We start from the raw sequence: 14,816 nt of genomic DNA, 5'->3' as shown, positions 1-14,816 counted from the left end.
TTGTCCGTCTCTGTGGTGTAGTGGTTAGTGTGATTAGCTGCCACCCCCGGAGGCCCGGGTTCGATTCCCGGCTCTGCCACGAAATTTGAAAAGTGGTACGAGGGCTGGAACGGGGTCCACTCAGCCTCGGGAGATCAACTGAGTAGAGGTGGGTTAGATTCCCACCTCAGCCATCCTGGAAGTGGTTTTCCGTGGTTTTCCGCTTCTCCTCCAGGCAAATGCCGGGGTGGTACCTAACTTCAGTCTACGGCCGCTTCCTTCCCTCTTCCTTCCAATCTTCTCATTCCCCGCAAGGCCCTGTTCAGCATAGCAGGTGAGGTCGCCTGGGCGAGGTACTGGTCATCCTCTCCAGTTGTATCCCCCGACCCAGAGTCTGAATCTCCAGGACACTGCCCTTGAGGCGGTAGAGGCGGGATCCCTCGCTGAGTCCGAGGGAAAAACCGACCCTGGAGTTTAAACAGATTGTATGTTGGGTAGTCAGCCCGAAGGCTGGTTTGATCCTCTGTAGCTCCGCCAACAGCTGTCATAAACAGCCTAGGCGTCACTGAAGAGGCGTACTAGGGAAATGAGGAGTGAGGTAGTTTCCCGTTGCCTTCCTCACTTAAACAGATTAAGAAGAAGAAAAAGAAAAAATGTGGTGTTACAAAATAATATTGAAGGTGAGACAGGCTCAGTAGATCGCATCAGAAACGAAGAGATACGGAGATACTGAAACAAATAAGTGAGAGGAAACGATATGTTCAGTAGTGGCGGTAGGGAGTTAGAAGGGGGGGGGGGGCACAAAAATTATAGACAGCAAGAAGTACCCGGGTTTAAAGGCCATGTGGGGGTGGGGATCGTAAAAGTTGAAAAAAAGCTACAAAATGGTAAGTTTTTAATGCTGTCTGAGCGAATTTCTACAGCGACGTAAAGGTTGAGTCTAAAAAATTTAGTGCGGTAATAATATTACTATGTCCGCCTCTGTGGTGTAGTGGTTAATGTGATTAGCTGCCACCCCGGGAGGCCCGGGTTCGATTCCCGGCTCTGCCACGAAATTTGAAAAGTGGTACGAGGGCTGGAACGGGGTTCACTCAGCCTCGGGAGGTCAACTGAGCAGAGGTGGGTTCGATTACCACCTCAGCCATCCTGGAAGTGGTTTTCCGTGGTTTCCCACTTCTCCTCCAGGCAAATGCCGGAATGGTACCTAACTTAAGGCCACGGCCGCTTCCTTCCCTCTTCCTTGTCTATCCCTTCCAAACTTCCCATCCCCCACTCAGGCCCCTGTTCAGCATAGTATGTGCGGCCGCCTGGGCGACGTACTGGTCATCCTCCCCAGTGTCATCCCCGACCCAATGTCACGCTCCAGGACACTGCCCTTCAGGCGGTAGAAGTAGGATCCCTCGCTGAGTCCGGGGGAAAAGCCAACCCTGGAGGGTAAGCAGATTAAGAAAGAAATAATAGTACTATACATGGCTAAATGTTTAGCGTGCTGGCCTTTGGTCACAGGGGTACCGGGTTCGATTCCCGACAGGTTCGGGAATCTTAACCATAATCGGTTAATTTCGCTGGCAGGGGGGCTGGGTGTATATGTCGTCTTCATAATCATTTCATCCTCATCACGACGCGCAGATCACCTATGGCCGTCAAATCAAAAGACCTGACCTGCGTGTGGCGAGCCGAACTTGTCCTCGGACACTCCCGGCACTAAAAAAGCCATACGCCATTTCAGTACTATACAATAAAACTTTCGCCAAAGGGCGCTAATTACACATGTATTGTAATTAAATAGAAGTTCGGCGTGATTATACAGTTAAAATATCATTTAGTATTTGACTACAGAGCAACAAAGTAACAGACACTAGACAGAACCACACAGGCACAGTTACTGAGCGAGACTGCCAGACTGACGAATGCGCGGTAAGCGGGTGAATCATACCTGTGTCCATGACACAGGCAAAAAATATACCCCTGCTACCCTTCCTCACAGCGCATACTACACGCTGCTGCACTGTATGAATCGACTAGCCGCAACGAACGACATTTTCTGAGTATTTCCACTAAGCATTTGTCTTAATAATTAAAGAAATTAAAGGAAGGAATTACGTGAGAAAACAGTATAAGGATTGTACACATTGCTTTTTTTTATGATTTCTAATTTCAGATGACTTTTAGTAACTCAGTCTGTCTAATACATGTCAGGTGGCTAAAATGGAATAAAACATTATTTATTTCTCCGCAAAGTGGGGGGCAACTCTCCCCCCTCGTCCCTTCCCCCCTAATCACCGCTACTGGATTTGGTAGTATCTGACCAGGAGAAGGTATGAAATGATAGAACACATCTTGAGACTTCTGAAACTGGTTCGGTTTATTTTGGATGTTAATTTAGGGAGTAATGATAGTAAGGGGAAAGGCATGATTATTTACGAAGACATGAAAAGGTTGGCACAGGGCAGGGTGATATGGAGTACTGCATCAAATCAGCCCATTGACTGATTTCCCAATTAACAACAACAACAATAACACAACGGCGTAAAGCCTACTCCTTGTAATGAAGGAAATATTTTTAAAGTATTTGAAACGTGAGTAACAGTTTATTTTGTTCCTGTACCGGTAGGCCTACTTAAAATTGTGGGAATCTCCTTGGTTCAGACGGCAGAACGCCGGCCTCTCACCTCTTGGTCCCTTGGTTCAAATCCCGGTCACTCGATGTGAAATTTGTGCTGGACAAAGCGGACGTGTGATAGGTTTTTCTCCGGGTACTCCGGTTTTCCCTGTCATCTTTCATTCCCCAATATCATTTCTTCTGTCAGTCATTAATCACTGCCCCAGAGCAGTGCGAGAGGCTTCGGTACACGTCACAATACCTATTCTCACCATTCCTGACCCGATCAAATGACTGGAAACAGGCTGTGGATTTTCATTTTTCACTTAAAATTGTAGGCCTAATATTCCCGGTTTTTTAGTCGATGTTCTAAGTAATTGCATATCTTTTTAACGTATACTTGGAGACAAAACATGACGGTCTCAGTTCCTGGAAGCGAGCTGGAAGCCAGCTGTCAATCACACCCTGCACCCTGCTGAATTAGCGAGTTCTAAGTGATCCCTGGTTGGTGTTGAGAGGTTGCCAAACCACTTTCTTCCACACAATCTTCAGTCTTTACCGTTTCTTTGTGTTGAGTGTAGTAGACGATTTGGCAACTCCGGCTACAGTAGACGTAGTAAATCCTATAAGCCGCTGACAGACACCGGACTGGCGCTGGAGAATAGTGGTGTGAGGCGAGGTCGTCATGTTTTGTCCCCAACTATATATTATTATTATTTTCTTTCTTTTAATATATTTTCTAATTTTAGTCCGACTCGTTGACTGAATGATCAGCGTACTTCCCTTCGATTCAGAGGGTCCCGAGTTCTATTTCCGTCCGGGTCTGGGATTTTAATCGTTTCTGATTAATTCTTCTGGCTTGGGGACTGTATATTTTGCCTGTCCCGACACTCTTTTCTTCATAGTCAGACAACACAACACACTACCAACCACAAAAGAAACACGCAATAGTGATTACATTCCTCCATATAGCGTTGGCGTCATGAAGGGCATTCGGCCGTAAATCATGACCAAATCCAGATGTGCGACGCAGTATTGCACCCGCGACCCCACAGGTGTGGGAAAAACGGTAGAAGAAGAAGGTAAATTTTCTCTGTAATTTTTTTCAATTTGCTTTACGTCGCACCGACACAGATGGGTCCTATGGTGACGATGGGATAGGAAAAGCCTTGGACTGGGAAGGAAGTGGCCGTGACCTTAATTCATTTGCCTGGTGTGAAAATGGGAAACCACGGAAACCCATCTTCAGGGCTGTCGACAGTGGGGTTTGAACCCACTATCGGGCGGATGCAAGCTCACAGCTGCGCGCCCCTAACCGCACGGCCAACTCGCCCGGTCATTTAAAACTATTAATAAGAGACAAGAGATTGGTATATCATCAAGTAAAAGTATATTCCAGAGGCGTGTAAATACTGTGCATTACCTTAAGAATAAGTTGATGTGTAGTTATACCGCCATCTTGACCCACGACGACTTGTCTATGAACCCACTACTTGTGTCGGTGCGACGTAAAGCAACTTTAAAAAATATCTTTGTGGATTTATGGATATTAAGATTTCCTGACAAAATTTCGGCTTGAGATGGTGTCATTTGTAACAGTAGATGTAACGAGTGAAGCTACGTAAGTGGTAGGGGCAGAGTTGTAATAATTTTTAATTAATTTTAGAAATCCTAAACACCATAGGCATAAAGGGAATTAACACAACACTTAAGCCAGTTTCTGCGAGCGTCCGTGGCTCAGGCGGCAGCGCGCCGGCCTCTCACCGCTGGGTTCCGTGGTTCAAATCCCGGTCACTCCATGTGAGATTTGTGCTGGACAAAGCGGAGGCGGGGCAGGGATTTCTCCGGGTACTCCGGTTTTCCCTGTCATAATTCATTCCAGCAACACTCTCCAATATCATTTCATTTCAATTCATCTGTCATTCATTAATCATTGCCCCAGAGGAGTGCGACAAGCTTCGGCAGCCGGCACAATTCCCATCCTCGCCGCTAGAACGGGGCTTCATTCATTCCATTCCTGACCCGGTCGAATGACTGGAAACAGGCTGTGGATTTTTTAAGCCAGTTTCTACTACACTCCCTGCACTACCCTCAAGGCTCATTTCACACGATCTACTGCTTTCCACGCCACTCCACTCCACTCCACTCCACCAGAGGTGTAGAAAGTGGCCCGGAGCATTCACACGAGACACTTCGGGTGGCGCCACCTCCCTCGACTCTCGTCAACAGCAGGCCGCTGTCAACCGACGTGAAGTCCCTTCTACTCTTGGCGACTGATAGTTCACTAAATCAGATTAGTTCATTCAGACGATCAACATTGTGTGTGCCACAATTTCGAAGTTTTTGTCTGAAAATATCGCTGGAACACATTTTCTCATGTTGGTGTCCTGGCGTTGTAAACTTGCTTAAAGGATTGACAACAATTCATCAAACGAATTTCCATTAACACGAAAGAAATGAATTTTTTTCAATTGCTTTACGTCGCACCGACACGGATAGGTTTTATGGCGACAATGGAGAAGGAAAATGCTAGGAATGGGAAGGAAGCGGCCATGGCTTTAATTGTGGTACATCTACAGCATTTGCCTGGTGCGAATATGGGAAGCCACGGAAAACCATCTTCAGGGCTACCAACAGTGGGATTCGAACCTACTATCTCCCGAATACTGGATATTGTTCGCACTTAAGCGACTGCAGCTATCGAGTTCGGTAAAGATTTTTTTTTTTTTTTTTTTTTTTTTTTTTTTTTTTTTTTTTTTTTTGATCACTGGTGACTTCATCCAGAAGAAAACGATGAGCTCCTCGTTCTACGCCAAATGACTCCAATAGATGGAAACAATGAACCCTAGTACTCCTCTTTCTCATCAATCTTCTTTTCGTAAGAATATAAATCCCAAGGATAACGTTCGCGTCCATGGTCCAAAGTTAAACTGAGACGCAAAAGGATGTGGTGGGAACTAGCAGTTGCCGTCAAGTTGCCGGAAGCGGACAGCAAGGAAAAACAAAAGTGTCTGAGAAGTGGAGTGGCGTGGCTTGGCGTGGCGTGGAAAGCAGTGAATCGTGTGAAAGGGGCCAAAAACTCATTTTAGCAAAAGCCATTTTACCATAGGCAGAGGATGATAATTCATGATGCACATTGTTTTATTGATTCGAGGTATGAAAGCATATATTACGATAACGAAGAAAACTGCAAAAAAGAGATACACTAAATCAAACCAAACCCCATGGGGCGACAGCAATGAAGGGCCATGGTCTTCCAAGCGACCATTGCCCAGCCCGAAGGCCTGTAGATTACGAGGTGTTGTGTGGTCAGCACAACGAATCCTCTCGCCCATTATTCTTGACTTTCTAGACCGAGGCCGCCATCTCACCGTCAGATAGTTCCTCAATTGTAATCACGTAGGCTGAGTGGAGGTCTAACCAGCCATCAGAACGACGTAAAATTCCCTGACCCCGCCGGGAATCGAATCCGGGGCCTCCGAGTAAGAGGCAGGCATGCTAACCCTACACCGCGGGGCCGGCTCAAGATATATACTAGGCATGATTAAAAGGAACCACCAGACTCTCGTATCGTTCGTTGACATCAGTTCTGAAGTGCGAAATTTAGTTTCAATACACCTTTCTCTGAAGTCATATGTCAATCATTATGTCATTGTTAGTCATCATCTCATATTTCTTTTTCAGCTGCTCATTTCAAATTGCACAAGATGAAATTAGTTCCGGTTGCCATTCTATGTTGTGTTTCATCTCTGTACCAGAGCCCTGCACGAATCTGCAGTGCCACTTCTGAAAGCCTTCGAGCTTCGAGATGTGGACTGGGCGAGGCTGGTCATGGCTGTGTTGTCCATCCTGGGCCTGGCTCTAGCGCTGGTGGAAGTGTGCACTCCACTCCACGCCGGCATCGTCATCCTAGGAGGTAATACGATTTTTAACACCTTATTTGGAAGAGAATTTAAGGTTAAGTAACTTCATACTAAGTACAATGGAAGGAAAATAACAGTGAGTTTCTTTCTTTTTTTAACTAGTGATTTTGTTCTGCGCATTTGACTTTAATAGAAACATGCAGAAAATCTATAAAGGACTACCTAGGTGTACTAGAAATACCCCAGAAGGGTGAGGAAACTGACGCAGAGGTCTTATTACTCGGCTTTGAAATTGAGTGTCCGGGCCATTGTAATGTTAACATAGGAAGGTCTCATTGAAGAGAAAAATAATAATATAATAATAAAGTTGTATGTGTTTAAACCAAACCCCATGGCGCATCAGCCCTGAAGGCCCATGGCCTACCAAGCGACCGCTGTTCAGCCCGAAGGCCTGCAGATTACGAGGTGTCATGTGGTCAGCACGACGAAGCCTCTCGGCCATTATTCTTGGCTTTCTAGACGGGGGCCGCGAACTCACCGTCAGATACAGAGTCTTTCTTATAAACCCAGACAGTCCAGCGGCGTTTTTACTCTCGAACACCTAAGCAATTGTACGGGAGGCGCGCGCATAGTTCTTGACCTTATAAGGAGCGTGCGCGTATTCGACCTAGCATCAGCAGCCAGTCTGAACGTCTCAAAATTCACGGGCTAAAATTAGTAGCAAAGAGTAGATTTACTGGTTAGGGGTGCGCAGCTGTGAGCTCGCATCCGGGAGATAGTGGGTTCGAATCCCACTGTCGACAGCCCTGAAGATTTACTGGCACGCAAGAGAACTCCTGCGGGACTAAATTCCGGCACCTCGGCGTCTCCGAAAGCCGTAAAAGTAGTTAGTGGAACGTGAAGCAAATAATAGTATTATTGTTAATTAACAAGAAGAATGGAGAGATTGATGGGACATAACATGGAATAATTTGGACTGGTTCAGTTAGTTTTGGATGTAAATGTAGAGGGAAAGAGTGGTATTAAAAGCTAAGATATGAATATCATAAACTATCAGATACCGGGCAAGTTGGCTGTGCGGTTAGGGGTACGCAGCTGTGAACTCGCATCCGGGAGATAGTGGGTTCGAATCCCACTGTCAGCAGCCCTGAAGATGGTTTTCCGTGGTTTCCCATTTTCACACCAGGCAAATGCTGAGGCTATACCTTAATTAAGGCGATGGCCGCTTCCTTCCCCTCCCTAGGCTTTTCCTGTCCCATCGTCGCCATAAAACCTACAGTACCAGTCAAAAGTTTAGCACCACATAAAGAAATCACGAAATGTCATCTAGAACCTACAATTGTGCCACTAGGCCTCTATAATTTTCTTTCTGAGCTCTCACGTCTAATATTATACATGTCGCCTGATTTCATTGACTTAGTTCAACTACTGTAGAAGTTAAGCATTTTTAACTCTTGGAAGGTCACACAAAAAATCAAAAATTTTGGTAATTACTTAACAAGAAGGTCCGCCCCTGTGGTGTAGTGGTTGGTGTGATTAGCTGCCACCCCTGGAGGTCCGGGTTCGATTCCCGGCTCTGCCACGAAATTTGAAATGTGGTACGAGGGCTGGAACGGGGTCCACTCAGCATCGGTAGGTCAACTGAGTAGAGGTGGGTTCGATTCCCACCTCAGCCATCCTGGAAGTTGTTTTCCGTGGTTTCCCAATTCTCATCCAGGCAAATGCCGGGATGGTACCTAACTACGGCCGCTTCCTTCCTTCTTCCTTGTCTATCCCCTCCAGTCTTCCCCTCCCCCCCGCAAGGCCCCTGTTCATCATAGCAGGTGAGGCCGCCTAGGCGAGTCACTGGTCATCCTCCCCAGTTGTATCCCCCGACCCAGGGTCTGAAGCCCCAGGATACTGCCCTTGAGGCGGTAGAGGTTGAATCCCTCGCAGAGTCCGAGGGAAGAGCCAACCCTGGAGGGTAAACAGATTAAGAAAGAAAGAAAGAAAGAAAGAAAGAAAGAAAGAAAGAAAGAAAGAAAGAAATTAACAAGAAGAATGGAGAGATTGATGGGACATAACATGAAATAACGGCCAAAATGGTTGATTGTTTCTTTGCCTTTGTCATGTAGGGTATGGCCCAAGGTCTCAGGACGAGCTATCAGCGTCAAACTTATCTGCCATGATAGTTTCATTTGCACGTTGCCGATGGCATCCAAGACAAATTTCTGATGCCGATAGGTCACACTGCCGGCCCCGTGGTGTAGGGGTAGCGTGCCTGCCTCTCACCCGGAGACCCCGGGTTCGATTCCCGGCCAGGTCAGGGATTTTTACCTGGACCTGAGGGCTGGTTCGAGGTCCACTCAGCCTACGTGATTAGAATTGAGGAGCTATCTGACGGTGAGATAGCGGCCCCGGTCTAGAAAGCCAAGAATAACGGCCGAGAGGATTCATCATGCTGACCACACGACACCTCGTAATCTGCAGGCCTTCGGGCTGAGCAGTGGTCGCTTGGTAGGCCAAGGCTCTTCAAGGGCTGTAGTGCCATGGGGTTTGGTTTGGATTTTGGATAGCTCACACTGAGACCTATGTCAAGAACAATAAAAAATTGACAATTTTAGCGCTGGTTTGAAAAAAATAAACGCACAAAAATCGGTGCCGCAATTTTTTCGGAATTTTTATATTTATACAATAATGTCCTCCAACTATTGCTAAGGCTATAAAAAATCTTGATGGTGATAGTCTAAACCAATTAAGAGTATTATGGCACATAATATTTCCAAAAATGTTCACTTTCTGATGTGACATTCCGACTGGTAAAAATGATTAACTTATACAATACCTGGCGCAAATCACTGATATCAGGCGACATATAACATATTACATGCGAGAGCTCAGGAAAAAAATACAGAGGTCTGGTAGCACACTTTTAGGTTCTAGATCAGGCCCTCTCAGAGTGCATGCACCTGGTGCACGCACTGTGAACGGTGCAAAAGACGACTTGGCTTGGTTGACCAGAGTGCAGACACCCACTCCTCAATTTGGAGCAATAGAGCTGTCTCTCTCTTTCCCCACGCCAGACTCGCTGGCTCAGCCTGTCTCCCTCTTCCTCACTTGATCCGTAGTGCTCCAAATCCGAGCCAAGTTGAGCCGAGCTTAACCGAGCTTAGCCGAGCTTAGACGGGTAGCCCAGAGACGAAACGTTGGTCAAAGCCGAGCCGAATGGGACCGATGCACTGTGCACGGGAACTCTGCAATTTGCACGCGTGAGATTTTGGGCGTTTGAGAGGCTCTGTTCTAGATGGAACTTCATGATTTTTTAATGAGGTCCTAAACTTTTGACCGGTACTGTATCTGTATCGGTGCGACGTACAGCAAATAGCAAAAAAGGCCTATCAGATGGCGGTAAGCGATCTAAGAGTCACATAGAGATGAAGATGTTAGTTCATGTGAGGATGAAATGAAAATAAAAGGTTGTATCAAATCACTAATTGTTTGTGTTGTAGGCGAGGAGTGGAGAGTGCTACCCGTTGCCCTAGCGAGGGAAAGTGCTCTCACGGGCACACCTGTACTTGCCATCCTGGTGGCGGGTGTAGCGGCCGGCACTTTGGCACTCCTGTGTCCTCTCCGGGCGCTGTTACGCCTCATGAGTGTGGGGCCTCTTCTGCAGCACGCCGTCACAGCCGCCGCCATCATCCAGCACCGATATCGTCCACCAGACAAAGGTGAGTCACCAAAACCACACAAGCTAGTAAAGTGATTTCGTGCCAAAAGACGGGCTGTAAAAGAGAAGCTACTGTAGAAAATAAGGACAGTTGTAATACAATGGGCCGATTGCAGAAACGGTGTTTAGACGATGTCTACGGTTAAACAATGCCTAAGTATGGCTGCCAAATTGCAGAGACGTTATTTATCACTTAGACACTGTCTAAACCCGATGTTCAACCGGTCATGTTTAAACACTGCCAAGGACACTGTTTAACCTCAAATGAGAGGAATGAATTACAATCAGAGGTTATGTACCATGAAACATGCAATTTGTATTATCATGTTGAGACAATTCCGGGAAGAAAGGTTAGTCCGACGGCCTCTCTGTGGGTCGCCCGCTGCGAAATCGCAGCAATTCATCGGGGAGGTAGAGCTTAAAATAATAGTTTGTTTTTCAAGAGACTTGTTTCTTGAGACTGACAAAGGTACAATCCGGTAACTGTCAACTTGAATACAATTCTTGGCAACCGATATATTTTATTATACATGGGGTAATTTCCATGGAATTTTATGTCACTTCGACTACATACATGTTAGAATTACTTGTCCGAATCGTCAGAAGGCTGTCACATACATCAACCGGGGGGGATACACTTATATTTACTGCAAGTAAGCACACATAATAGTGAAAACTAAAAAGTAGGTTGTATGTGGATTATATATAGTATAATAGTCGTGCTAATTCAGATAAGTTTCCGGCAACTATGAGACAAGGAAAGGAAAGTGGTGGTGATGGTGGTGATTACTGTTTAAAGAGGAGGACTGGGGAGAAAGAGCCGTGGCCATAATAACAGCCCTAGTATTTGCCAGGTGTAAAAATAGGGAAACTACAGAAAGCAATATTCAGGGCTGCCGATGATGCGTCTCGAACCTACGATCTCCAGAATGCAAGCCACATTTAAATGGCCCGTACAACACCTTCGGTTACACATTACACATTACTATTGTTTCGTCTTCCATTCGTCGAAGCTATTTACGAGTAGATTATACTCACCGTAACAACGCTATAATCAAAGCTACACTTCCCCGTACGGTGGCGCGTCGCTTTAGTGTCGATAATATTATGAGATTTAATTTCCACCGAAAGCGATATTCTTATCTTGGGGCAAGCCATGCTCATGCTTAGCCATATTGGGTAATGTATAGGAAGACAAACAGCTGACTGGCGTTCGGCGCGCACCGACGAATTTCATTGGTTGCGACAAGCAAAGAGTTGCATGAAAGATACCGTACTTCCATCTCCATTTTCAAACCAATATTGAAACTTTAAACGATGTGTAGTTAAACACCGGCTGAACATTGTTTATGCAATGGAAGATCGTGCTCGATTTAGACGTTGTTTAGATAAACGTATTCTAAGACTTAAAACTAGTCATCGTTTCTGCAATCGGCCCATGAGTTTCTCTCATCGTTTGGCAGGCAGGCGCGCCCAGCTTATCTACCTTCCGTTAACTCATCACTCCCCTCTCCGCGACATAACAACAAGGACTGCACTTCACTCACTTTATCCGTACATGACATGAGATTACAATTAAAGTTAAGAAAATAAGAATTAAGAATTAAGAAAATAAGCTCGTACCTTATGACAGGAGATGTTGGAAATGTTCTCCTCCTGCATCCACACATTTCAGGCATCGTCTTACACACATTTCAGGCATCGTCTTAAGGGAAACTCCGATTTACACGCATAAGTTCGTCTTCCGTAACTGAGGCTATTTCAACGTTTTAACTTTTTCGTAGTCCGTCATTCTGAGCTCTTCGAAACCCCGGCTTCTTGTCCAAGTCGTCTTAGGGCTTTTGTAGGCGTATCTTCTAATCTTTCTGCGATTTCATTTACTTTTTCCTAGTTAAGTACACGTTTTTAACACTTCGCTTCTTATCAGTAAAGAACCAGTTCCTCTCAATTTGTTTACCAGTTTCCGCACCGTCTCTCTGTGTGGAGGGCGAACACCTGGAAATTCTGTTACAAATCACCTAACGACTTCCCTGCAAGACTCTGTTTTCACATAATTATCGGTACATAAATACCCTTTCTTCTACCGTGTACACATGTGGAGGCATTTTGAGAATTACACCCCGAAGTAACCCTTCAGAACTCGAGAACAGTTGGCGCGACAGATCAACATTTCATACACGTTCTAAGCACGGACATGAACTGCGAAGTGCGGGCATTCTCGTGCTGTCGCTGCGCTGTGTAACGGGAGTAATGACTCAACGGGAGCCAGATAAGATGGGTGTGCCTACCGGCCAACCGACGAAAAAATCTCTAGCATACAAACCAAAACAAACCCCAAGGCACTACAGCCTTGAAGGGTCTTGGCCTAAAAAGCGAACGCTGCTCAGCTCAAAGGCCTGCAGATTACGACGTGACACATGGTCAGTGTGACGAATTCTCTCCACGGTTATTCTTGGTTTTCTAGACCGGGGTCGCTATCTCACCGTCAGATAGCTCCTCAGTCGTAATCACGTAGGGTGAGTGGACTTCGAACCAACAGCCAGGTCGAAGTAAAAATCCCTGACCTGGTCGGAATCGAATCCGGAGAATAGCATACAGACCATTAAAATACTAAAAGTAGGTGTTAAATTCGTGCCTGAAGTTCATATTAAATTCTTAGGGTCTTACTAATAAAAAGTCCTTATACCGTTGTTTAACTCTTGTTTAGTTATACAGTGAATAAACCCTGTATAAGCGTTTTACATTTTTCTTACTAATAAACGAGGTATACACATTGTATTACTAAACAGCACGTATACACTCGTTCCAAGGAGTAGGAATCTCTTCCTGTAGTTCACTGACATATTTCGCACGTTCACCGCCTTTATGATCGCTTCTGCTGGTTATCTACGAGCAAAACTTTCCGGACAGTCGCACAGTAGCACGGCATATCGAAAAGGCAGTGGCAGCACTAAGTGAGACAGCTGGAAATTCGCTTATATTGATATCAACATTTCTTCAGCTTGCTTGTGTAATGATCGCCAAAAAAAGAAATGGAATGGCTTAAGAAAAGATCAATAGCTCTTAACTAGGATAGTACGGAAAACGTAAGCAATTGTAATTCAATCGGCGGGTTGAAAAGGGTACACATTCCAAAATCCTTCCTTTTCAGGAGAAAGGAAAACCTGTTTTGTAGCTAAACGAAAGGTTAGATCAAAAAAGTTTCTATTAGGCATTTATACATCACATTTCTACGTATTCAACTACAAAGTATGGAAATCATATTACGTACGGTTTTCAAGTTATACCATTTTTTATGTCAAGGAATATGTCCCTTTTTATACTCAAATTTGAGAAAGATCTAAGATCTTTGTAGAGGCAGATAATGTATAATAAACTCGCAATTTAAAGTCTATTAAGCAGTAACACCTTATTACAGAAACATACGCCCAACCATAATTTCTTTTACAGTTATTCCTTGTCATTCCGTGAGACAGCTGGAAATTGACTTATATTGATATCAACATTTCTTCAGCTTGCTTGTGTAATGGACGCTAAAAAAGGAAATGGAAAAGCTTAAGAAAATATCAAAAGCTCCTAACTGGGGTAGTTCGGAAAACGTAAGCAATTGCAATTGAATCGGCGAGTTGAAAAGGGTACAAATTCCAAAATCCTTACTTTTCAGGAGAAAGGAAAACCTGTTTTGTAGCTAAACGAAAGGTTAGATCAAAAAAGTTTCTATTAGGCATTTATACATCACATTTCTACGTATTCAACTACAAAGTATGGAAATCATATCACGTATGGTTTTCAAGTTATGCCACTTTTTATCTCGAGGAATATGTCCCCTTGTATACGGTAGGTACTCAATTAAGAAAGATCTTTGTAGGGGCAGATAGTGTATAATAAACTCGCAATATCAAAGGTCTATTAAGCTGTAACATATTTTTACACAAAAATACGCCCAACCATCATTTCTTTTATAGTTATTCATTGTCATTCCGTCTCTTTAAAGCTTCCATAACCTCTGAATGGTGTACGGTACCGTATGTCTTCTATGTTTAAAATATCGTGAAGATCATCAACGTTATCGTCATTCTTTCAACGTGTGTTCAATGTTAAATGGATAAGTCGAATATTTTACAACGATTATATTACTGTCGACAATAAATACCACGAAAATAAACTGCTCGCTCGTTTCTTTTTTTCCGCTACACGCTGCTATACAACGCTTATACTAGGGTCCTGGACTGTATAAGCAATTCAGTGAATAACTATAACAGATGTATACACAGGAGGCTTATACACGGTTTATTAGTAACGAATTTCGCGTAAACGGTGTATAAACCTTGTATAAAAGTTATACACCGTTTATTAGTAAGACGGTTAAAAGGTAACTCATCATAATACACTGACTGACAGAGCAAATGCAACACCAAGAAGGAGTGGTCAGAACTTTATGCCAATTGCAGGGTAGACTGACGTCACTGAGGTATGCTCATGATGTGAAATGCGCCGCTGTGCTGCGCACGTAGCGAACGATAAATGGGACACGGCGTTGGCGAATGGCCCACTTCGTACCGTGATTTCTCAGCCGACAGTCATTGTAGAACGTGTTGTCGTGTGCCACAGGACACGTGTATAGCTAAGAATACCAGGCCGCCGTCAACGGAGGCATTTCCAGCAG

The 14,816-nt window shown here is 44.8% G+C and overlaps 1 protein-coding gene across 1 annotated transcript in view; it reads left to right on the top strand.

Moving 5' to 3' along the window:
• Positions 1 to 14,816, top strand: part of tadr (torn and diminished rhabdomeres) — a 214,001-nt gene that overhangs the window by 95,050 nt on the left and 104,135 nt on the right. The window contains exons 5-6 of the mRNA XM_067140157.2: positions 6,340 to 6,497; positions 9,933 to 10,151. Coding sequence (XP_066996258.2) covers positions 6,340 to 6,497; positions 9,933 to 10,151 — 377 coding nt within the window. The remainder of the gene's footprint in view (positions 1 to 6,339; positions 6,498 to 9,932; positions 10,152 to 14,816) is intronic.

Source organism: Anabrus simplex, chromosome 2, assembly GCF_040414725.1.
Source record: "Anabrus simplex isolate iqAnaSimp1 chromosome 2, ASM4041472v1, whole genome shotgun sequence".
NCBI lineage: Eukaryota > Metazoa > Arthropoda > Insecta > Orthoptera > Tettigoniidae > Anabrus > Anabrus simplex.
Note: the sequence above shows the minus strand (reverse complement) of the source record. Positions and strands in the feature narration are given on the sequence as shown.